Here is a 26803-nt window from a genome sequence, read left to right on the forward strand (position 1 = left end):
TTTGCTATTTGGATAAAGAAAAGGGCGAAAATTGAACAATCTAGAACAATTGTATATGACAATTTCCTTAAGATTCTAGAAGGCTATAACCCAAGGACACATCCAGTATTTTGGTCGGTAAATCTGTTCATATACATTTTTGTTACGTTTTATGAGTCGGACACAAATTTTAGGGGATGGGGGTCAAAACCACAACCCTTCCCCCTGGATACGACCTTGCTATAGCCTTTCTGAGACTATAGACACTTTACCCTACGAATATTATCCAGTAATTCCATAAGTATTTACAAATAATAATAATAAAAAAAGGCCCCAGTGAGTTGTCCTAACCCTCAAATTATAATTTCAAATTCAAAAATAACACTGGTAATAGAGTAAAATTTATTCGAGTCCATGGGAGTCATAAACAGAGCGACACATGGTCCATATCAAACTTTCTTAACAATTTGAACAACATCTTCGTCATTAAGGATATGGTCCTTTCCAACATTTTGTGGCAAATGCTTCACTGATGAGCCCCATACAAGTGCACTAGAATAGAAAATTCGAATGTAATTGCTCTTTTAGCTAGGTAGATACTGTGAATAATGTCCATCGTAGCCAGAATTAGATAGCGCTTTAATACGTACTACTATAGAAAATATGTGTAAAAGCTGAAAATAAAAATATTATAAAACAAAAATGATAAAGCGCTGATACGTGTGAAAATTTACATCATGCAACATGGCGTGGAAACTGGATGCCAGAATTAGAGTATGATGCACTGCATCAACGCGAATCTTAGTTCAGTCTTTAAAACTCGCTAAAATACTGAATATAAAAATGACAAAAAGAGTTAAAGAAGAATACTTCGAAAACGCCTAATTCGTTGGATGCACTAAAAAAAAAGAAGAAGAAACTTCAATTGGATACAATAAACTAATGTATTTGGAGATAAATACGTCTTTTTAAAGTATTTTATTATTTTTTTAATGTTCGATAAAATTTTTTTATCAGTTTCCATCCTTTAAACTTCTAATTCATACTTCCAAAAACGGTTTCTCGTCTGTGACACTTCCTACTTAGATCACGCCTGCCTTTTCTTCAAAATAACAAACTCCACTGGCTTTACTCATAAACTGGTAGTTGATCTTCTTTGGTCTAATCAGACAAAACTAAATAAAATGTTAAAAAGTCTTGGTCTTTTATGTAAAATACTAAGAAACCAAACAAGGAACAAAACAAGTTTTCTTCGAATATACATCTGCCACGAGGGGAGATAGTTAAAAGGAATACTAGTTGGCTCGTAACGCTTTAGAGGTTACGTAGGGATAACTTCAAATTTTGATAGGTATCTCCCGTTAAATGTAAGACATTCGGGAAAAAAATTATCTGCTAAAAAAATTGTCTTCCAAAAAATTTTCCTTGCAAATTTTGCACGAAAAAGAAAGCACTGCAATAAGATAAGAGCTTCCTCTTTAGATAGAAAACTGAATAAATAGCTATAAGAAAAACAAAAAAAAAAAAAAAAACAGACAAATTCACAGGTAATTCAGAAATATATCTAAATCTTCAATCTTTAGTGAAGTGCTCAACCTTGACAGTGTGCACAACTTTCGTTCAAAGGGCAGGGGGATAACTTCAAAAGTTCTAATGTCGTCTCTGCAAAAATTATATATTTCAAATTCAACAAAACAAAAGTAGATAAAAAATAGTTTTTCTTAGGTAGTGTTTGCTTTTATCTCATGGCGTAAATTTTTTTCTGTAAACCATTATTTTCACTATTCCGAGTTTTCCATATTTTCCTCAAAAGAAAATTGAGTTCTTCAAAATCTCCACAAAAATTAACGTTGACGAAAACTGACGATTTGTATTCCGTTTCAATACCTGCGAATCTACAGATCGTAATACTCGGAGTAATTTTAAAAAACCCAATTTTATTTTGGAGAAATTGGGAGAAAATGTCTTTTCGCCATTTCCAGAAAGGTTTAAAAACTCCCAAGCAAGTAATTGTCGAGCTACATAAACAAACCTTTTAGGAATAGTTCCACATCCAAAATTAGGGCCCAAGAAAGTATTTTTATTTCAATTCCCTGCAAGTTTTCTGCCGAGCGAGTGTTTTTTATATTACATTTAAAATATAAAAAAAAACGAATCTCCAGAACACTGACTTCTCATGAACTGGAAAGAAGAAAGGTGCTCCGGGGACAAAACTTAGGGAAATGGATTTAAAGGATCAGTAGAAGCGAGTTTATGTTCCTACTTCCACTTTCTTTTTAATTGTGAGGCATAATATATATTACAAAAATAAGTTTCGATACATAAAATAGTTAACTAGGTTTACTGCCTAAACGTAAACAATTTTTCAAGGCTAATATTTCCTCGGTGCCACGCAAAGATTAGCCCACGGCATTACATGACTTGCATTAAACATTAAAAACATCTATATTGAATGTTTTTTATTTACGAATGAACACATTATTTGCTTCTCACATTTTCGAAACCGCCTTTCCAAAGCCTAGAAATTCAGAGGAAAGCCTAGAAATTTTTTAAGCTATGATAAAAATTAACGTTAGTTAAAGATTAACAGTGTTAACTTTTGATCTTTTTTTTTCCTTTGCACCGAATCGTTCAAGTCTTAAAAGTAGGAAGAAGATGGAAGTAAAAACTTCAAAATCCTTATCCAGGCACTAATTCGGGCTTTTGACCCTTTAATCAAATTTGATCAATGTAGCACAAGAACATTATTGTCTTCAACTTGGTGGTTTTATGGCTCAACCAAAAAAAAATAAACTCATTAAACAAGAGCTAAGAGCTCATATGCACTTGTGACGAGGTCGGAAGAGCCAAGAGCTCATATGGTATGAGCTCTAGCAAAATTCTAAGAATCAATAGATTGCTTTAAAAGTAAAATCAGAGGCTTAATGCCGGTCGGGATTTAAAATAAGAGATCTGAGTCACGAGGTCCTTCTAAATATCAAAATTCATTTAGATCCGATTACCCACTCATAAGTTGAAAATACCTCAATTTTTCTAATCTTTCCTCTCCCTTCAGCCCCCCCCCCAGATGGTTGAATCGGGGAAAACGACTTTATCAAGTCAATTTGTGCAGCTCCCTGACACGCCTACCAATTTTCATCGTCCTAGCACGTCCAGAAGCATCAAACTCGCCAAAGAGCTGAACCCCACCCCCTAACTCCCCCAAAGAGAGCGGATCCAGTCCGGTTACGTCAATCACGAATCTACGACATTTTAAGCGTTTTCCAAGATTTTCGGTTTCCCCCTCCAACTCCCCCCAATGTCAACGGATCTGGTCGGAATTTGAAATAAGAGCTCTGAGACATGAGTTCCTTCTAAATATCAAATTTCCTTAAGATCCGGTCACCCGGATTTAAAATACCTCAATTTTTTTTTATTTTTCCAAATTAACAACCCCCAGCTCCCCATAGTGAATTTCAGCCAATTCTTTAATGTATTAATTGTTAGCAAAATTCCGTTTTTTAGAGTTTAGGATAGTATTGAACTTAGTCTTTCCCTGCATACTGCTCGTTAATTTGGACTGTTCTGTTGTGTCGTTACACAATCAAAGTGCGGGATCTTCCCGCTAATTCACAATTGCTGGGACCCGCCTGTAAGGTGACATAAGTAGTCCCAAAGTCACTGTTTCCTGTGTTTAAATTTGTCTCTTATTTCTGTACAAAAAATTATGGTCTGTCTTTCCCCAAAAATAAAAGTTTCACTGAAATACTTTATCAGAAACAGCTTTTAAGGCACTGTTCATTAATGTACTGTTGATTCTTATTGTTGAGTCATATTTACAAGTGCAAGTCTCAATTATAGTTAAAACATCTGGAATAAAGAAAGAAACGAAAACAATTCAGATTTTTGCACCTGCTTAATCAATTGATAAAACAATCAAAATTTCTGGATATTTCAAGTAATTTACAATGATCAAAGATCACATCTAAAATAACGGTCAAGCAAGAACTATTAGTTCTCTTCTGACTCATCTCTTTTACTTTTCTCCAAAATACTAGGTCCTTGTCTACAAAAACACTATGTACGTCTTTCCTCAAAATTAAAAATCTCTTATAAATAGTTACTCAGCGACAGTTTTTCAAAGAAAAGCAAAGAAAAATAAGTTCAGCAATAGCTTGTTTTTCCTTGTTCGTTAGCGAAAGCCTACAGTGTGTGACCTGAACTCTGTCACCACTATTCCTTAGGGTCAGATATAAAAAGTTATCATTAAAACAAATGTTTAAGATTTTTAAACAGCCTAATTCCACCTTAAAATGACGTTAAAGCGAAACTATAACAAGTATTTTATAATTGAGTCTTATTAGCAAGCGTGTTTAGCACAGCGGGAGATGCATTGGACTTAGTCCGGAAGGTCGTAGGTTCGATTCCTGCCATAAGATTTTTTAATTATTAGTTAATTTAAAATTAAAAAAAAAATTCTATTAATAACTATTACATGACACCTGCTATTTTGAGTAATAAACGTACTTTGGGTTATGCTGTTTTTTGACTAGATTGTAGCTATCTCAACAACAATGATGAGACTGAATTTTTCAAAGATATTTAAACGAAGGGCAGAGCAATTTTTTTTCGCATTTGAAATAATCAGTGAAACTCCAGAAAACTATGCTTTGAAGTCTGGGAAAAATGGCATAAAATTCTAGAGAAGGGACTTTTAAAAAGATAATTGGTGGGCAATATTTTGTTGAAAGATCATTAACTTTATGGTCAAGCAGGGATTTATTTTTTAATAATGTTTATTGTTAGCTACAATGTTTATTATTACAGGAATCCTGCTATCTTGAGTAATCAATTTACTTCGGGATATGTTGTTTTTCGACTAGGTTGCAGCTATCTCAACAACAATGATGAGACTCAATTTTTCGATGATTAAACACAGGGAAATACAATTTTTTTTCTCTGTTGACATAATAAGTGAAAGTCCAGAGAACTATGCTTTGAAGTCAGGGAAACATGGCATAATATTCCAGAGAAGGGACTTTTTAAAAGATACAAGCATTTGATGTAGCAATGTCTTTAAAGTAAGCCACTAAACGGTCTTTTACGATGTTTCATTGCTCCGTTATTTGCGGACATAAATAAAGAATAAAATATGTTTTCGATACGAGCTATTAGGATTGCAGCAACTTTCTTTTCTTATCGAGCTAGTGCATTTTCCTTGTTCTTTAAGCAAAAGGACTGTCACTATGTCTTATCGGTGTTTTACGGTGGTTCTAGTGGTGTAGATGGTGTTGCCTGACACTATTTTTGAGTTTTTTTGGCTCCGTTTAATGATGGTATAGGATGTTTTTGTTTCTTCTCTCCCCATAGAGAACAATTATGTCAATCACGTATCTATAACTTGTGCTTATTCTTCCCATCAAGTTTCACCCCGATCTCTCCACTCTAAGCGTTTTCCAAGATTTCCGGTTTCCCCTTCCAACTCCCCCCAATGTCACTGGATCTGGTCGAGATTTGAAATGAGAGTTCTAAAGGACAAGACCCTTCTAAATACCAAATTTTATTAAGATCTGATCACCCGTTCGTAAGTTAAAAATACCTCATTTTTTCTAATTAACCGTCACCCCACTTCCCCCCCCCCCCCAGATGGTCGAATTGGGAAACAATTAATCTGGTCTGGTTCCTGATACGCCTGCCAAATTTCATCGTCCTAGCTTAACTGGAAATTCCTAAAGTAGCAAAAGCAGGACAGACCGACAGAATTTGCGACCGCTATGTCGCTTGGTACATACCAAGTGACATAATAAAACACAATAGTTCGTTCTTTTTTTCAGTTTTATTTTCTTTGAAATTTACTTTGCAAAGTACTACTTTGTTAAGCATTCGAATATTGTTTATAGGTTTTATTATTATTATTATTTTTTGTTTATTAAACTCTTCCAACAAGGGGGGGAGGATGGTTGAAGAAATACCTAGTTATAGCTTTTTGTAATTATGATCATTCTTAAAAGTTAAAATACCTTTTGAAACAATCTTTGAATATATAAATAGTGGTTTTTCCAAAGTATAAATAACTTACTATTTAAAGTCCTGAATAATTGATTTGTGAAGTTTGTTGCAGAAATCTTCAACTGAGCAATGTCCACTTTGTAACACCACAGGCGAAGTATAATCGGGCAGTTGGCCTTTTGGCTTTGTATAGCTAAAATATAAATTGGTTCAAAGCTAAAAAAGGTAGGTAAGTTATGCGAACTGTATTCAAAATTATAAACAAAATTCTAAAAATATTTGAGATATGTTAGGTCTTCAATCAAGGCTGTACGCAGGGGGGGGGGGGATGCGCCCTTGTCTTTAACCTTTTACTAAGTTCGTTGTATAATCCTCAGGTAAAAAACAAAAATTACGCATCAAACATTACACAAGATCAACAGCAAGCAAGTACTCAAAACTCTTAAATTTCTTTCTTTTTTCTGATTTTGCCCAATTATTTTCTGAAATCCTTATTTGTTTTTCGTTTTTTTTTGGGGGGGGGGAGAATGGTAATTTTTGAAAATGGGTAATTTTACCCATATTGCTGTATATTACAAGAGAGTAGTGACTGGTTAAGAATTGAGGGAAGTAAAAGATTTGTGTTTACAATGGCCAGAAATCGAATGAACGAATGATTTTTATTTCCCAACATCAAGTAAAGAGATTTACAAAGATGGAGCATGAAAAGAATAGGAAGAGAAGAAAAAAGAAAAGAAAAGCAGACTTACAACACTGGAAACAAAAGAAAAGAGGTACTTCTAGCACCACTGAAGAACAAACTTAGTGCGCCACTAGTGTAGTACTATGATGCGATTTATAGTGTGATATGGATTTAATATGCACTTGAATCACCCAATTCCATCACTAACCACCACTAAAAGATCCGCTAGTTTTTTTTGTTGTTTTTTTTTACACGCATGTTCTTCATCGACGGTGGGATATTCAAAAGGTATTTAGTTTTTCATTTTTTTTTGGAAGATGCGGTTTTAGAAATATTTCCACCTCATCTTGTACGCTGTCAGGATAGCAAATTTGAGAGACTTAAAAGATGTTTCTCTGAAAAATCCCATGACATTAGTTGTCCTACTTGTCAATCAAATTTATAAATAGTATAAAAGAAACAAGATTTGCCAGGACATGATTAAGGGAAACAGAAAACATTACTGGTGACACCTAGCTTTGCATAGACAAAACCAATAAAGAGTTCCAAATAGGGACAGGTCCTTTTATTAGACAGTGAGACAAAAATACATACAAAGACTCTAGTGTGGTCTAGAGCCTTTGTGGTCTCATAGAAAAGGCACTGTGGTCTTGAAAAAAATACCAAAGCTTTCCATTGATTTATATAACCTAGTAATATACAATATATCCAATATTCCAGATAATGTAGTAAGAAAAATCATCGCAAAAATCAAGCAGGTAAAAAGCCATTAGGCCAAAAATAAGAATGGTGGCAAATAAAGATGATAGCGGAAAAACTGACCTAGTTAGCCTCTTTTCAAGGCCAAATTCAAGGTGGGAGGGGATTCAGCGTTTGAATCCGTCTTCTCAAAATTTTTGTCCGACACATAAAATCGTAACAAATTTGTTATGCATTTTTTAAAGTTTTTTTTTTTTTTATCCTCCCCTCGAAACAAATTACTAGATATGCCCTTGCCTGTTCTGCCTGCTTGAAAAATCTTTACTAAACCTTTACTGATGAAATGGGAAAAAAACGAGCAAGAAATCCGCCAAAAGAAATAGTGTTCTTAGTATTTTATCGGTATTATTTTAGCACTCACCTATGTTCCTGAGGAAGATGTCTCCATGAAGCAAGTTCCCGAAACACTTTCGATCTAATATCAACTCAATAGAGACAAAAATACTTATAAAATCAACCATCTAAAAAGAGACTTCATCAGGTTCCTTTCCCTGTTATGAATGCAGTAAAGATACTAGGTGTCATTTTCTCACATTGTTGCAAATTTATTACCCATATAAACAAGTACATAAGCAGGGTAGACACCATCAAGCCCGTACACCTTTCCCAATAGCAAAAGATATGTCTGTCGCTGGTTTTCTTATATTTTTCAATAACTTGTCCATTTTCCCTTTTTTTCAATTCGGTCCCCCTGCCAAATGTCATACTCTTTAAGATATGAATTTCTTGTCTGAGCATACATTTCTTAAAAGGTGTTTTTTGTACTGTAAATCCTTAAAGGCTCAAATAAAAACTGCTCAGGCACAATGATTACCTTTTACTGTTTAATGTTAACTTTTTTAGTTTTAAAAAGTAGAGTTGAGAGAAAGAGTCAAACTTTAGCGTAAAGAGCGGGGCGTTGAGGAGGGAGCAGCCCCTTTCATATACTAAGTAATTTATGTTCGTTTTAAGTTTTAATGTCGCTCCTTACTTTCAGTTAAAAATCTTAATTTTTTTTATTTAATATTCTTCAGAACTCCAAAATTTCGGGAGAGGGGTGACCTTGAGGACAAAAGTAATTGGCGTTCAAAGATAATTTCTGGGGCGGGGGACCCTTCTTTGGGTGAGCAGGAGCGGGATTTTCAAGAGGACTTGACTTTAAGACGTAGGAAGCAATTTCCGATTCGAGTCGTTATAAAGGCAGTGACACTACCTTGAGGTTGAGGGTTTTTAATTTCGTAAAATGAAATATTTATCCAGCTTCAAGGGTTAATATTATCTGAAAATCCATTCTCCTTGAAAGGAGTCATTTCGTATTGCAAGGGTTTCATTTATTTTTAACGTGTGAAAAAATTATAATGATCTTAGCAGCATAGGCTGTCGGATGATTTGCTGAATAAAAGTTAAAAGGGAAAGGAGGTTACCTTAGCATTTGCTTTTTTTATGAAGATCAAATAAAAAGGTTTTGACTCTCCTCCCCAAAAAGCAAAATTTCCGTGTCACTTTCAATGCCCCTCCCCAGCCCCCCAAAAAAACGAAACCTATCCTTGAAAGCTTCAACTCAATCCCCCAGCCATTGGGCAAAACATGATAAAACGTATACCAAACGTATAACTTTGGAAATATTCATCTACATTCACCCCTCCCCCTCGCATTTAAGCAATTTCTTTAATGATATGTACCCATATTATATTTTTTTATACTGGATTCACTTAATAAGCAAAACCTTTGCCTAAAAAAAAACAATAAATTTTCCATGTATATACGCTACCTTTTACCGATTACTGGGAACGAGTGTGCAAACTTGAGATTTAGCATATTGATCTGCCATTCCACCGACGGTGGTAGTGGGGCCCTACTCCTTGTTTTTGCAATTTTCGAGTTTTTCTGTTAAAAAAGGAACAGGTTTTTGACAAACAAGTTTTCTCTAAAACTTATAAACATTCAGATTATTATAAAGAATAGTTTCAGTTCTACGCCCAAGATGACCGAAAGGATGCAACAAATAATTTTAACCTACTCCCTCTAATTCAACGCCAACATCAGAATAGCCACCGATGACTTTAGCCTTTCAAAGTAAAGTAAAACAAGCTCATTAAAAACGAAGAATACAGGAAAAACCCAGGAAGAATCAGCGGATTTCGGCAATAGTAAGAAAGGGAAGAAGAAGAAGATATACTTACATTCGGACAAGTTGCAAGTATTCCCACATCTTTTCCAAAAGATCATCATAGTTCCATTTGTGATGAGCTGATATTGGGACAGTATGTGGAATTTTGTAAATGATGTCCAGCTCTTCAATGCTAATTTGGTCTATAAAAAAAAAAAAACCAAAAAAAAACAACAGATTAAAAAAAAAGTCTGAAAATGACTATAGACTTTTTCAGAGCAGTATTTAGTTGTATTGAGGGCTAGCACCATATTTGTCATGTCCTTCAAGCATTATCGGTCATTCGACAGACAGCTTATATCCATTTTATAGTCAAAAGCATATACCTTTATACCCAAAAACAAGCTCGCATTTCACATTTTCCAAAATAAGGTATTCGAGATTTTTCTCAGAACCCTTTTTTAGATAATCGTAAAAAGATTCACAGTGCGTTTCAGGTCCGATTATAATATACAACTAGTGTGTATACGATAAATAATGTCGGTTATCCTTTAGTGGAGAGGTAATAATGCAGTTTTGTCCCTAATCTTGGCGAGATTCCCCTACCTCCTATTGGATAAAACCTCTTTAAAGTATAGGGTAAAACCTCTTATGCGATGCAACCTCTTAAAAAGTGATTGAGATATAAAAGTTATTTACAAACATAAAATATATTGGATGCTGTAAGGACTATACCCTTACTTGGGAGGGGGTCCTGAAGGGTTTTAAAAGGAAATCTTGATTTGGCAAGGGGTCTTAGAACATTTGTTAATTTTCTTTTGGGGCTGGTAAGATATATTTAGGAAAGCAAGAAGTCAGCATGGTATTATACATAGTCGGTTCTACATATATGAATTAGCATGTGAATCCAAAACGTAAGGAATAGAACGTTATCAGCGCTTATTAAGCATTTTAATGAAAAATAAGAGAATCAGAGTTTCAATTAAATATTGGAAATAAAAGTTAAAGCAATTATATGGTTCCTGGAGCAGACCCCCTCCGTCAAATTCTACGACCGAACTAAAACCAATTTGACCTATCTAGTTATAGTATGAACACCATTATAAAAAGTACTAAGTCTTATTTTCTTTTTCATTCAGGAAATTATATTCACTGTATATCTACATTCTAATTCTTCAATGATTCCACCTCTGTCCTATTTGCACATGTAGAGGGTGTATTCGAGTCTACTTTTGATTAAATAAAAAAAAACAAGTTTTTTTTAACTGAAACTAAGGAGCGACATTAAAACTTAAAACTAACAGAAATTACTCCGTGTATGAAAGAGGCTGTTCCTCCCTCAACGTCCCGCTCTTTACGCTAAAGTTTACTTTTTCTCTCAATTCTACTTTATTAAACAGTAAATAACTTTAACGTAAAGAGCGGGACGTAGAGGGAGGAACAGCCCCTTTCATAACCGGAGTAATTTCTGTTCGTTTGAGATCGTATGACTTTTAGGGGGTGTTTCCCCCTGTTTTCCAAAACAATGCAAATTTTCTCAGGCTCGTAACTTTTGATGAGTAAGACTAAATTTGATGAAACTTATATATTTAAAATTAGTACAAAAATCCGATTCTTTTGATATATCTATTGGTATCAAAACTCCGTTTTTTAGAGTTTTGTTTACTATTGAGCTTTCCTTACTACAGTTCGTTACCACGAACTGTGTGACAGGGAATAGTACCACGAACTGTTTGAAAGTTTTAAAACAAGAGAATCTAATGTTTAACTGATAGATTTTAGAAAGAAAAAGCACCTTAATTATTAGGAATAAAAAATGACCTGTACAACTGTGGCGAAACAGGAAGCATAGAACATCTTGCAATTTTGCAATTACCTAGGCTCACGTTTTTACTTGATGATAAGGTTTCAAACGCAGTAGATTTGGAAAAATATTAATGTAGAACTTATTACGAAGTGTAGACTGAACCCCAATTTTTCTCATTTTCCTTATGTTAAAAACGACATGGATTAAAAAAAAACCTGCTTAACGTAAAGATAAATTTTACATTTAAAACAAGCGACAGCTACAAAGCTACATAATAAGTAATAGTTGTTTTTTTTTTTAATTATTCCCTAGCGACGCATTGCACACCCGGCCAAAGGCATTGAATCAGGAGATCGGTACCTGCGCAACGCAGACCGTTGGTCAGCATGCGAAAAAGTTCATTTTAAGTAATAAATTATATTTTTTCCCAGTTTCATTGGGACCCCCCCCCCCCCCCGAACGATCCCACTGACCAAGGTGACTAATTTACCAAAAATTATTCAAAACATTGGTCCCTCCTCTGGCAAGGGGGCTCAAAAGCACCGATTTTCGATAAATGCTTCCCCCCAAAATGAAGCCTAAAAAGGGCGGGAAACTTTTTCCTCACCAACTTAAAATAGAAAGGGCTATTTTAGAAACTTGGAAAGGGGTCATTCGATTGAAGATTGAAAGTTCTTGTGTCCTTTTTAACGACCAAAGGATACTGGAGGGCAGTCACCCTCCCTCTCGGTTCCTTCTCTGTTATCCAGCCCTCATCTAACTCGTAGGATACCACATCAAATTTTATGTTTAAAAACTTCGAAATGTCGAATAAGCTTGCTTTCGGGGTCGATAATACCCTTACAACTCCAATTTTAAACTTTATACTAAACTATACTGCAATAATAATTTACTTGTGACCCACTTGAAACAGCGGAGTATAAAAACAAACACACAGAAAAAAAACACAAAAAAAAAACAATGAAAACTCAACCCCAAGAAATACAAAAAAAAAATATATAACAAATACAATAAGAAATTCGACACCACATATTCTGCCTGTATTTTTCAATATTGGCAGGATATTCCAAAATTCATTCTTTTCTTAATTTCGTCCATTCCTTTAGTTCTATGACTATCTACCTAAGTTCTGCCGTAGGAATGACGTAAGAACGGATGGATGATAGAATTATCTATCAAAACGTGAAGTGACATCATATTTAAACCATCCTAAAAAGGGCTTATCCCAGATTTGCCTCTCACCCGGACTATCTGTCTTGGCTTTTTCTACAATTATCCATGGCTTAATGTCCACAACTAATTGATTTTAATTTTATCTTACTAATTGTTATTTGTCAGGCTTTCTCTACGGCTGCTCAATTCTGGATGTTGCGGGTAATTTTCCGGGGGTAATAAGCCCAGCACCGAGCAATATGTCCCCTTGTTAAAACTGATGAGTACGTGGAATATTTTTTTTCAAATACACTGATCGAAAGATCGACCATCCTCCTCACCACACCCAAAAAAAGTGGAGCTGAATTCCCTTGGTAGTTTCTTATATATCACAGATAAACAGTTTTGACAGCTTAAAATGCACACAGTGCCTTTTGATTTACTTCAGTATCCCCCTCTGTATGCCAAGATAGTATTAACTTATTACCCTTAACCGTTCCTGAGACACTGAGGAAAGGTCTTGTTGACCTTGTGGTTGCACATACAAGCTTCTGCATCGGAATAATAAATTCTAAAAGGTAATAATAAAAGAAAAATATATTTTCGCCTGCCAGCATATCAAGGCCTAAAAGCTCTTATGAAGTTTCCCAAAGGCGATTGAACTTGAAAGTCAAAAATCAGACATAAAAGATATTTTTGAAAATCTGAAACCTCAGCTGAGGCATAACGAAGGCATAAAAAAAATTAAAAGCCACAAATGATAAAAGATACGAAATGAATCATTTCTGAAGAAAGCTAGATAACACATAAAAACAAGACAACTAATACAACCAATGTGAGACAATTTATAAATCAAGCAGATGAGTCCTGCTGCACCATAATTGATGGGCAATAAGACTGGTGAAGACTTGGTCAAAAGTTAACTCATAATAAACTAGACAAGAAGGTACAAGCGTTCATCAGTGCTTCACGCTTAAGATTAGAAACATTGTAAAATTCAGTTAATCTTAAACTACTGAAGTCTTCATATACTAAAATTCTGAAAAATAATCATCTGATTTTATTAAACGGCTACCTGAATCCATCCTACACATCGAGTCCGAGCCGTATCCAGAATTTTTTTTTGGGGGGGGATTGTTGCAGATTTATTTCGGGGGGGGGGGTACACAAAATTTCAAAAGCACATGAAAACTGTCTATATTCATTTTCGTTATGTTTTTACGAGTCGGACAAACATTCCGGGGGGAAGGGGGTCAAACTCCCGAAAAAAGTCCTGGATATGGTAGATTTGTCAGGTCTACCGTCTTGTATCCAAGCGTTGGGGGATCAAGGTGAAATATTCACAAATTTTTTAGGGAGGAGAGGACTCAAAAGTAATGTGCATTGGGGGAAGGGGTAAAGCAATTTGTCCATGATCCTAACAAAGAGCACCTACTTTTTTCTACCTATATGAAAAAAGGAATATGATCACACTTATCCTTCAGAAAATGCTATGTGGGTTACCTTATTCTGAGCACTAAGACATTAGGAAAAATAAACAAACTTACGACTGAGCATCAATGACCTTACCTATTTTGTTTAAAAGGTAAATGCATGGTATATAAATTCTGTTTCCTTCAATGACATCAATCAGGTCATCTATCGTAGCATCACACCTAGAAATAATGAAGATGTCATTTAATATTACATCTTTCTTATTCTATCTTTTACCTTTTTATTTGGGCCTTTTCTCTAAAATCTAAATTACGGAGTTACTTTTTTTGATACCTGCAGATAGTTTGATTCCTTTCTTGCTTAGGTTGGCTTTACTTTCATATTCATTTCGTTTTTTATTCAGTATTTCTTTTTTCTCTCTTTAAGCATTTTATCTTTTTGTTTTCACCATTTTTTTGGTATTTTCGTCGCCTTCTTACGCTCAAGAAGCTTTAGTGTACCGTTATTTACTGACTAGAATATTTCCTGGGTTACTATTCCTCGGAAACCGTTATATAAATTCTTCAAGATAAACTTGAAAAATCAAAATTCTTTAAAAGTTTCTAGGGTCTCCTCCTCCACATCCCCTCTTTGAACTTAGCCATTAAAATATAAAAATCCGGATAAACCCTAATAAATAACAATTATAAAGACATTATACTCAAAATTGCGCACACGTAGAACGAAATGGGGGGAGGGGGGGTAACAGAAATTTTCTTTTAGAAGAAAGGCTCCTACGGACCATTTTAAAATTCCACTATCTCTTATATATACAGCTGTGATTATATTATCTAATTTACGTAATACCTAAATTATATTTGTTTGTTGTTTTATTGCACGCAGAATTTACATATATACGTTTAATAAAAACGTTTTCTATGTAAATTAAGCGTTTAAGTTTGTAAAATCGATATTGCTTATCTAATTTCGAAATAATGAAATAAAATTCAGTTACTTGGTTCAATCCCCTCCCTTCTTTAGGACAAAATTATTGCTACACTGAAAAGGACCTCTCATCAATAGTATAGCCGAAAAAATCTCTAACATTACATATTTTCCCTATAATTCATACCAATTTTTTTCGAATCTGACCCCCCACCAAATCATATTACCATTTTCATAGTTATTGAACATAATAATTTTGCGCGCATAAAATCCTTCGATTGATCAATCTCTGCGAGAAAACATCGAGTTCAATCGAAGAAGAAGGGGGGCATACGCGTCCTCTAGCTGCACCAATGATCTTTGTATCCATTTTGGTAAGAAGGGGATTATAAACAGAGTGCAAACTTCTACCGAACAAACATTTACACTAGGATTTACTTTAAAACGAAGGAGGTCGGTAGGCTCAGAATTAAAAAAATCAAAAGAATCATACGGACATTCAAGAAAAAACCTAATTGTGACATTCTACCCCCCCCCCCCCACCATCCTAAGCCATTGCCTGAGCAAGGCAATTATCTTTATTGCAAAAACAGGTCACATTGACTCTCAAAAATTAGCTGAATATTCATTTAGTTCCTCGCAGTCCCATGTCAAAATTACAATTCCAAATTGTTCCACTAATTAATGTTAATTAGACACTGATGAAATTCTGCCAATTAACTATAGTTGATAGCTATCAAATAAGGTCAAATTTAAAAACCAAAAATCTTATATAGTCTAAAACAATGAAAGTTTTCCATTCAGTTGAAAAGTTTCAGTGGAACTAAAAGAATGATCTGTGTCGCTTCTATTTTGTCATTATTTGCGACTTTTACAATGTCTCAGCCAGCGAGGGTGTTTATGCCACTCCAAACCCCTGTAAACTACCCAACTGGATATCTTTACCAACAGCCGTATACTCCTCTTGTCCCTCAAACACATTATTACCAACCACAACAGCCAGTAGCTGCACAACAAACGGTAAACAAAACTATCATTGTAACCACAACAGAAGTACCAGTGGTGAAGGCAGATGCACCAAAGGAGCACGGTGAAAATGTTAAAAAGGAGGAAGAGAGGGATGCACAAAAAGGCCATGAGGACGACGAGCCAATTACTATGCAAGAAATTGACTATCTCATGGATACATTCTTTGGGCGACCCTCGATGGATAATGACGCGGTAAGTGACTAATTCTAGCATTATCGAACAGCCTAACAATTCAACATAATAAACATGATGTTTGAGCTCAATGCCGTCAATCGAAGGGGCACGAGGGCTACATTTCTTTGTACTTTCATAGAAAATGAGCTTTTTTTTAAAAAAAAACGACAAATAGCCCCCGTAAATGTTATTTCAGCTCTCTCTCCATTTTTTCAGTAGTTTAATACAAATGAAAATGATAACTTTTTGCAGGAATCCATGATTTTTCAAATAATGAATTATTACGACTCAAAATTCAGAAATATAGAAGTATAATCTAATTGCAAAGGTTTCGCAAATCCTGTTCCACCAATTTAAACAAGCCAAAGTATGATGTGGCACAGACAAGGTCATATCCAGGATTTTTGTTTGGAAGTGGGTTACAGAAAACTTAAAAAATAAATATTTGCTTAAATACATTTTTGTCGAATAGTCGAGTCGGATAAAATATCGGGGGGGGGGGAGTGTCAAACCCGGCAAGCAATCTCCCCCTAGATACGGTCATGGGGATAGGCGCCAGTGACACTGTCGCAGATAAAAAACAGAATGTACACAGTTAAGTGAGTTTAATTGCCATTTTCTTTCTTCCAATTTCCTATGATTTTGTAAAGGCCACATTTGTCAAGTTGTCACAATTTGTTAAGGAACAATTTTGTTGTCACACTTTTTAAAATTATCTTCGGCTTCGAATCTTAATTTTAGAAAAAAGACAAATTTTTGTAACACCATCTCAATATGTAGGGTAAGAAATTAAAGGCGCAGGTGACATTTTATTAGTTATTTTTGACTCAGCTATTTTGACCTTTCGTAAGATTTGAAAGTTTATACGTTTTTAATCGGAGTAATTTGTGCAATCTTATGAATTTCAAATAATATTCATTTGCTCATAAAACCCAGACCCTCAGGTTGCTAGCGAACAACCCAATAAAAACCCAGGAATTAGTGCACATTATTTTTTAAAGTATTAGGGACATCAAAAATAAAATAATTTTTGACCTTTGGACCTATTCATGCTTGGAAACCGCAATTTTCAAAGATTTCCTTTTGGTTGATTGGATATTATGAAGTTTTTATGGTTGTGAAGTTTTTCTATTATATAAAACACACTTAAGAAGTGAAGTTTGTCTTATAGCCTCGCCCACTCTCTAAACAAAGATCCTGGATCCTGACCAACCTAGTTCCTTTCTATACGAGTGTACCCTTTTATTAGTTAGAAAAGAGATGAGTTTATCAGAAAAACAAGCAAATAAAATAAATAGCTTATACTCATTATTTTTCATAGGCAAGAGCACAAGCAAGTGATGAGTCTACAGGCGTTTCAAAGATTAACTCACCACTGGCATTGTCCCAAACCCAGGAGTTCACAAGATTTCGTCACCCACTTATGCCCCAATTTGACCTAGAGACCATGGTGGCAACCGCCGCTTCAAGCTTGGGCACGTTTATGTCCCATAACCAGTGTCATATGAAACTCCTTTGTCTTCTGGGGAAGATATTCCCGGGGTTGAAGGAAATGGAGGGGAGAATAAAGACCCTAGGAGCGTTTGCACCACCACCATTTGATGATCTCTACAAAGCCTTCACTGCAGATATGATACGGAGAGAGAAATGCAGCCAATACTTGTGTTTTGACATTTAATTTTTGTTTTTACAACTATTTATTTATTAAAGATCCTATAACAGATACTTGAGCTTGGCTTGGACCCAAAATTGTCTTTTTTTTAACACAAAATTCTCTTATGAAGCAACTGCAGTATTACAAACGGTTATAAAAGAGTAGAAACTGGCGCTAGTGTCAAATAGGTAAACTACCAATACCATCTAGCTATTGGTGAATTTAACCTAAAACTGCTACATAGCTGAGTTTTCAGGCACCTTGAAGTTCAGGGGAGGATAATGGGAGCAGAGTTCTCTCCCTAGTAGGTCTCATTAGGTTAGTACCCCCCTTAACCAGTCAATTTCCCCAAGTCTACTTTGTGCAGAGTTAATTTTGACTTATAGTCCTCGAAAACAAAAATGCTGATTAGTTATCATTTATAAGGAAATTCCAGCTTCAATCCTGTTGCATTGTAGATTAATAATCAAACATCTAATTTTCTTTTAAATCCTATAGCTTTTTAACGAAGTCGTTAGACCCTACACTGAAAGTGGCGCATTTTAATCCCTATCTCCACATGCTAAATTTCCCACTCTCTCTGGGTTAGACAGTAGTCCGTCCGAGCAACAAGAGACACTGAGATCTCCACCATCCTACATACATGAATCTTCGTCAATATAGTTTGAGGCTGGTAGCTGCCCAAATATGCAGAGCTATAGCCGCGAGCAACAGTATCGCGATATCTAGAATGTATTCAAACGCATGTTAATCACCAGCTATTCCTACAAAGAATTTGATAATGTTTGATTTTACAATCTTTGACTGTAATTCCACTCTACATCTATAGAGAAAGAAGTTTATTTTTATTAGTTTCTAATTTTCCATTATATGTATTTTCTTATTATTATTTTTTCATTAACGAATAATTAACATAGTTAAAGTAATTAACTAATAACAAATAAAACATTACTTCATTAATAAATATTATTAAATACTTCATTAATAGTAATGTTTATTTTAAAGAGTCTGTATTCATCTTCTCTAAATATATTATTGCGGTTAAGCGGCCTAATATACCTAATGTGGATCAAATAGTGGGTTGCGGCCCCCTTTAACAAAAGATTGTTCACAGAAAAAGCTTAGGCCTACCGTTAAAACAATTCTGCGTAGTTAAGTGATTTCATCTGGAGTACTTTAGTAAAAACAAGGTCTACCAATTATCTCAGTACTTTTGTCTTAACGCAATTATTCATGACAGACATAATTCAAATTTCAGAGTAAAGAAGGGGATGCTGAGGGGATCACGTGTAAGTTTTATTTTAATTTGAAGCTCCATGTTAGTTATGCTTCTTATTTTAGTTTGAAATAGCTTTTTTTTATCATCAATTAATGCTCTTTTTAACAACATGTTTAGGCATCATCAATTCAAGGGGAGTCGCCACACATCGCAAACTTTCGTTCTTTACCTATTCAGCCAAACATTTTATATTCAACCAACATTTTAACATTAGATGGATTTGGCATGTCAAATATAACACAAGTCCAAGAGTTAAGTGTCAGAGACTAAGTGATTAAAAAAAAAATCACAAAAACCAAACTTGTCTCATAACTTTCAAATCACACTACAAAACAAGAGCCAAGAGCTCATATGGCACTTGTGACAAGGTCGGAAGAGGCAAGAGCTTCTTCCCACTAAGTTTCATTACGATCTCTCCACTCTAAAAATTTTCCAAGGTTTCCAGTTTCCCCCTCCAGCTCCCCCCAATGTCACCGGATCCGGTCGGGATTTAAAACTAGAGCTCTGAGACACGAGATCCTTCTTAATATCAAGTTTGATTATGATCCGATAACCTGTTCGTAAGTTAAAATTATCTTATTTTTTCTAATTTTTCCGAATTAACCGTCCTTGCACTCCCCCCAGATGGTCAAATCGGGGAAGCGACAATTTATAATTTAATCTGGTCAGGTTCCTGATACGCCTGCCAACTTTCAGCGATCGCTTAATTGATCACGTATCTAATTTCGGATCTTCTTCATTTAAAAATTGGGGTGGTCCAAGATTCGAACCTAAGACCACTCTTACCCTAAGCGAGAATCATACCCTAAGACCACAAGCCATACTTAACAAGAACGATCATTTGATTTATCAACAAATAAAATTCTTCTCAGCTATCTTGTTCGCTCGCTCTCCCCTTGACAATCGAGGGAGTCAAGGAAGAGAATATTTCTAACTTAATCTAGTCTGGTCCCTGATACGCCTGCCAACTTCCATCGTCCTATCTTATGTGGAAGTGCCTAAATTCATAAGTCCCCCCAACTCCCCTAAAGAGAGTGAACCCGGTCCGGTCATGTCAATAGCCTATCTAGGACATGTGCTTATTTTCCCCACCAAGTTTCATCCCGATCTCTACACTCTAACGTTTTACAAGATTTCCTGTTTCACCCTCCAACTCCCCCCAATGTCACGGGATCCGTTCGGGATTTAAAATAAGAGCTCTGAGACACGAGGTTCTTCTAAATATTAAATTTTATTAAGATCCAATCACCCATTCGTAAGTTAAAATGCCGCATTTTTTTCTATTTTTTTCGAATTAGGTGCCTCCCCCCCAAAAAAAGGAGATTGTGCCACGGCAAAGTGTTATTCTCTGCCATATTGAGGCATAAAACAAAATTTATGCCGCAATAACTCTCCCAAAGAGAGCGGATCTGGTCCAGTTATGTCAATAACGGACATGTGCTTATTTTTCCCACCAAGTTTCATCCCGATCTCTCCATTCTAAGTGTTTACCAATATTTCCGGTTATCCCCTCCCCCTAACTCCTCCCGATGACAATGGATCCGGTCGGGATTTAAATTAAGAGGTCTGAGTTATGAGGTCCTTCTAAACATGAAATTTCATTAAGATCTGATCACTCCTTCGTAAGTTCAAAATACCTCATTTTTATAATTTTTCAGAATTAACCCCTCCCCAATTCTCCTAAAGAGAGCGGACCCCTTCCAGTTATGTCAATCATGTATCTAGAACTTGTGCTTATTTTTGCCACGGTTTCATACCGATCCCTCCACTCTAAGCATTTTCCAAGATTTCAGGTTTCCTCCTCCAACTCCTCACAATGTCACCGGATCCGGTTGGGATTTAAATTAAGAGCTCTGAGACACGATATTCTTCTAAATATCAAATTTCATTAAGATCCGATCACCTGTTCGTAAGTTAAAAATACCTCATTATTTCTAATTTTTCCAAAATAACCGTCCCCCCCACATGATCAACTCGGGAAAGTACTATTTCTAACGCTTGCCAAATTTCATCGTCCTAGCTTATCTAGAAGTGCTCAGATTAGCAAAACCGGGACAGACCGATAGAATTTACGATAGCTATATGTCACTTGTTAAATACCATTAAGCTAAAAAAACGGTAGTAGGCCTAACTTCGAAGCTTGCTGACCATTTCAAACGATATACATGCCAAACAATTCTCTGTTACTTGAAAACAACTTGCAAGTTTGGGGTTTTTCTTGTGTTTAAATGTGAGTAAACCCAGGTATTAGGCTGTATTAGGAATGTAGTCTCTAAATATTTTTTTACCCTTGGTTTACGGAAATGATTTCGGAGCGGGGAATTATTAAACGAACAAGATTCACCAAATACCTCGGAATCAATGTTGATGAAACCCTATCATTTAAAGATCATGTGAAGTCAGCTTCGAAAATATTGTCACGTAACTTAGGTATCATGCGCAATTTAAAACACATTTTTTCCCCAAATGTTCTACGATTGTTATATTTTCCCTTGATTCACTCTTACATTTTGTATTGCTCTTCAATTTGGCTTGGTACTTTCCCTTCGATAGTCCGTTCAATCCGTGTGATCCAGCATAATGCTATCTGAGTTTTTTGTGGTGTTGGGAACCAGGAGTCTTTGAGGTCTGTGTATAGAGATCCAAATATAATGCCTACAGCTGGATTACGTGATTTTTATATATAGGTATTACAGAGGTAGCCTTCCTGATTGTTTTACAGGAATATTTTGTGAGAGGTCTGATGTTCACCCCCACATTACTTGGATACGAGGTAATACTGAGGTTCCTCGATTAGTTTCAAGTAGGTCTTCTTTTTCACTTATACACAGAGCTTCAAAACTTTGGAATAAACTGAGCATAAATATCAAGGAAATAGGTAGCCTTGGCCAGTTTAAGTCTGATTTACGTGTGGAATTGCTCGGTAGGCATGCTTTTGAAACAGATTAACTAAAATAAATTTTACACAGGTTATTCATTTGTAATATTTATGTCTTTTTTTTGTCTTGGGGTCACGCAAGGTAGTGTATTGTTTATGTTTTTTTTTGTTGTTGATTTCGGTATATGACCTCATTCTTCATATTTTCTTATTCTCCATATTGTCTCTTTATTTTCTTTGAATTTAGCCCAGCCTCACAAGCTTCGCTTATATTGTGCTATTGATTAAGAAATGTCTATTTCTAATAAAATTGTATTTCTACTAAAAAAAAAGTTAATTACAAAGCCAACCCTGTTTCGATTTATTACAGTCATGCTAGTTCAGCCTCTCTCCCTGAAACATATAAGTTTTTCCCAATCATTTCTTAAACTTCTATATTAATTTAAGAAACTTTCCTCACGACAAATTTTTTTTTTTAAACAGTAAAGAGCTCCATTATGCCAAAAATAAAGTCAAATAGTATTCCAGGCGTGAAACTACCAAAATGAGCAAAAAAACCCCGACACGAGTCGGGCTGATAACCCCTATGCCTTATCAAGACCGGAACACAATTTGCGCTTTACTGAAAAAACAAACAAACACATGACCGTGGACTGTGAGTTTGATAATTTTTCATTTATGAAAGTAAGACAGGTAAGAACATTTCAAATGTATTTTGTTTTCATTAAAGCGCAAATTGTGATCTGGTCTTAAGAAGCCATAGGGATTATCAGCCCTAATCATGTTAATTTTTGCTCGTTTTGAGTTTGACTCGGATATCTATTGTAATTTCTGTTCGTTTTGAATTTCATTTATTTACTGATAGTGATTTATAGTAGTTTTACGCTTGAAAGATTATTTAACTTTATTTTTGCTCATTCTTGGCTTAATGGAGCTCTTTACTTTTCTTTGAAAAACTTGTCTTGTGGAAAAAGTCGTTTTTTATTAAAATGGTCTTTTTCACGGAAAAAAGTATTGTATATCTTTCCAGTTTTCTTCTATAAGAATCCATAGTATGGGTTGCTATTTGTACATTGGGGAAACTTTTCCAACAATTTTTAATCCTGACACAAACAGTATTTTTTAATTTAATTTTATAAGTTGACCTGAAAAATAAAACTTAATATCATTCCCAAAAGATTCTATCTATGCTGTTTGACAACCTAAATACACTTACACTCTTTTGATTTATTTAAATTATAAGAGCAGAAGTAGTACTAGTAGCATCCCCAAAAGTTTCAATTTAATACCCCCAGTCGTTCTCAATATATTACTGAGAAGTCTTATTGGCAGCCATTTAACACAATGCCTTCTGATTTATTTTTAAAGCAACATTTAGTTTTAAAGCATAATGGGCCAATTACATAATTGTGGGGGTTGACATGCCCAATATCTCTAAACATATAGTTGCTGGACCGTTCTATTATGCTGAACAAAATGGCTATCTCAAAAGTTTGACTGGATGCGTTTGGAAAATGAATGGGTTTGAGAGAAGGGTTGCATGCCCTCCAATCTCTTGTTACTCATAAAGGGGCACCAGACACTCGCAATGTAATTGAAGTGCAAGGAGGAGAATTTCCCCCTTCATATATCTAGAAAAAAACATTTTAAACAAGTAAAACAAAGTGAAAACATTTTAAATGTATTTTGTTTTCAGTAAAGTACAAATTATGTTCTGGTCAGGAGAAGGCATGGGGGTGTCGAAGACATAATTCCCAAACCTTTCAACTACACTGAAAAAATGGCTATCTCAAAATTTTGATTAGATGTGTTTTGGGAATGGTGGGCGTGGGAGGGGGTAGTTGCCCCCAGTGATTTTAGACTATTAAAAAGGGCAATGGTCCTTTCAATTTCCAATTGAATGAGCTGTTTTCGTTTCTACGACAAAAAATGGTCATCTCAAAATTAAGTCAGATACATTTTGAGAAAACACGAGGTGTGAGGGGGGAGGGTATCCACCCTCCGATCACTCTTAATTTTAAAAAGAGCACTAGAACTTCTGATTACCAATACAATGTGCCCCTCTCCAAAGGTTATACGATCACCTTTTCTACATATACCTTATATGTCGCTAAGGCATAACTTACAGCCCTAGGCCCGAGGGCTGTAGGGGTTCTCATTCTCAAAGACAATTCACAGATTTCGATTACCTTTCAATTAAATTTGAAACAAATGGCTATCTCAACATTTTTATTAGATGCGTAAGGGCAAATGTTTGGCGTGGGAGGGGGGTTAGTTACCCTTCAATCAGTTTCGACTATTAAACAGGGCACTAGCCCTTTCAATTTCCAATTGAATGAGCCTTTTCGAAGTTTCTACGACAAAAAATGACCATCTCAAAATTTCTGTCAGATACATTTCATGAAAATACGAGGTGTGGGGGGGGTATCCACCCTCTGATCACTTCGAATCTTAAAAAAGGCACTATAACTTCTGAGTACCAGTCCAATGAACCCCCTCCGAAGTTTACACGATCTTTCTTTTCATATATACACAATATACCCCCAGGGCATAACCTACAACCCTTGCCTTGAGGGCTGTGGGGGTTGTCATCCTCAAAGACATAATTTCCGGATCTTTCAACTACGTTGAACAAAATGGCCATCTCAAAATTCTGATTGAATATGCTTTGGGGAAATGTTCGGAGGGAGATAGCTGCCCTCCAATCACTTACGGCTATTAAAAAGGACACTAGCCCTTTCAATTTCCAATCAATTGAGCCTTTTTCGAAGTTTCTACGACATCTCTTTCGATACGAAGTGCCCTGGTCTAAACAAAAAAAAACAAAAACACAAACAAACAAAAATAATCAATACGTTGTGCCCACATCGCTCATTACTTAGGCAGCGCTATTTCAGTGCCTATGATATTCCAAATTTCATAATCCAGGTAATTCAGCGGGAATTGACGGGTCTAGTTCTAAAATTGTTAAAGAAATACTGTCTGCAATAATATTACCATTACAGCATATAATTAATCTTTCATTTAAAACTGGAGTTTTCCCATCTGCTTTTAAAGAAGTGCGGATAGTTCCGCTTCACAAAGGTGACTCTCCTGAAAATCCATCAAATTACCGCCCTATTTCTATTTTGTCAGCATTTTCTAAAATACTTGAGAAGGCAATTTATAAGAGGTTTTATGACTTTCTTAAATCGTCTAATTTCTTCACAAATTTCCAGTTTGGTTTCCGGTCTGGACACAACACTGAACATGCTATCGTTGCTCTCATCCAATATATTCATGAATGCTTAGATAGAGGTGAAATTCCAGCAACAATATATTTAGATTTTAAAAAAGCATTCGATACAATATCCCATTGCATTCTTTTTAGTAAATTGGATAATTGTGGTGTGCGTGGACCGGCGTTGGATCTAGTTGAATCTTATCTTGATAAGAGAAAGCAACGATTAGATGGAGGCAATTTCCTCTCTTCACCTGTACATCAGTCTTCGAAGGTTGGGGTACCTCAGGGCTCTGTCCTAGGTCCTCTCCTTTTTTTAATTTATATAAATGATTTTCACCGCGCTTTTACATCCCCATGTCTCAACACACATTTTGCTGATGATACGGCAGTTTCAATTTCTGAAAAGAATGACGAGGAGTTGGAGACAAAACTGAATACTGCATTTTCTAATGTTCTTGATTGGTGTTCTTCAAATTTTATTGCTTTGAATGTATCAAAAACAAATTTCATAATTTACGGCAGAAAGTCAAATATCTGCCCTCGTATTACCCGAGTTACTTCTTCAAAGTATCTATTATCAATATATCGGGTGAAAATGACAAAGTCCCTTGGACTTGTGATTGACGAAAGCTTATCTTTTAAAACACACATTCAAAATCTACGATTAAAGATTTCAAGGTATGTTGGTTTAATGCGAAGGTTAAAGCTTTGTTTGCCCTACTCTGCTTTACGAAGCATTTATTTTGCTCTGATTCAGACTAATATTAATTATTGTTCTCTAGTATATTTATCTACATTTAAAAGCCATAGTAAACCAATACAAATTTTACAAAATAAAGCCCTAAGAATCCTTAAACTTTTTATTCCATCACCTATTGAACTTCCAAATAAGTCTTCTACTGCATCTTTATATACTTATCTAGATATACTTCCAGTCTCTCAACAATTTGCTTTTGGAGCAATTCTTTTCAAAATCAATTATGACATTAAGAAATTACCGCCATATTACCTCCATCAAAGTTTGTTCTCCCAATCACAAGATTTACATAATTATAACACTCGACAAAAAAAGGATATCTACATTGACAAGTATAATACTGAGAGATCTAAATTCGCTCCGTTTGTGTCAATAGCTCGGTGCTGGGATGCTCACAAGGCTCTTATTGATAAATTTTCCTCTATCCATTTAATAAAAAGGAAACTTAAATTTCATTTAGTTCAGGATTATTTTTAATTAATTAAGTATCTTTTTAGTAAGGCAAAGTTTTTCTATGGTTCGTTGCTCTGGGTGATTATGGGCCTCTCAGCTATCTTCCAGTATTAATTTATATTTAATAATATTACATTCTTAATTTCTTCAACAGTATTGAATGATCCTGAGCTAGCTGCTACTTTCATACTATTGTTGTGTTATTGTATCTTTGCCGTCATGTTTATCTTTGTATTGTAGTGTGTTATTATTTTATTCTTTGACTAGGCCTAGTTTTTCGAGCTTGTCTCCCCATGGGCCTATGTCATATACATAAATGTATGTGCGATTAATAAATAAATGAACTTGAACTTGAACCATAAAGGCAAAGATGTATTAACGAAAACTAACCCATTTCTCTGGATGCTTGATTTATGCAGGCTTATCTTAGATTTGACAAGATTTTTGCAGAAAGTGAATTTCAACTCTGGGGGGGGGCAAAATGGGGTCTGGAGAGGGAAATTTCTTGATACAAGCCTGTACCAGTGGCGTAATTTCATCAA

General features: G+C 35.3%; 2 protein-coding genes across 2 annotated transcripts in view; one reads left to right on the forward strand and one right to left on the reverse strand.

Annotated features, from left to right (window-relative positions):
* Positions 1-362: 362 nt before the first annotated feature.
* Positions 363-26803, reverse strand: part of LOC136039791 (developmentally-regulated GTP-binding protein 1-like) — a 52137-nt gene continuing 25696 nt past the window's right edge. Inside the window, exons 6-9 of the mRNA XM_065723667.1 lie at positions 14026-14111; positions 9571-9700; positions 6038-6160; positions 363-531 (exon numbers count right to left, since the gene is read on the reverse strand). Of these exons, the coding sequence (XP_065579739.1) occupies positions 429-531; positions 6038-6160; positions 9571-9700; positions 14026-14111 (442 nt within the window). The 3' untranslated portion in view covers positions 363-428. The remainder of the gene's footprint in view (positions 532-6037; positions 6161-9570; positions 9701-14025; positions 14112-26803) is intronic.
* LOC136039795 (uncharacterized) lies at positions 15639-17733 on the forward strand. The gene is made up of 2 exons (XM_065723673.1): positions 15639-16035; positions 17339-17733. The coding sequence occupies exons 1-2, from the start codon at positions 15646-15648 to the stop codon at positions 17693-17695; spliced, it is 747 nt and encodes a 248-aa protein (XP_065579745.1). The 5' UTR covers positions 15639-15645; the 3' UTR covers positions 17696-17733.

Source organism: Artemia franciscana, chromosome 20 (assembly GCF_032884065.1).
Source record: "Artemia franciscana chromosome 20, ASM3288406v1, whole genome shotgun sequence".
NCBI lineage: Eukaryota > Metazoa > Arthropoda > Branchiopoda > Anostraca > Artemiidae > Artemia > Artemia franciscana.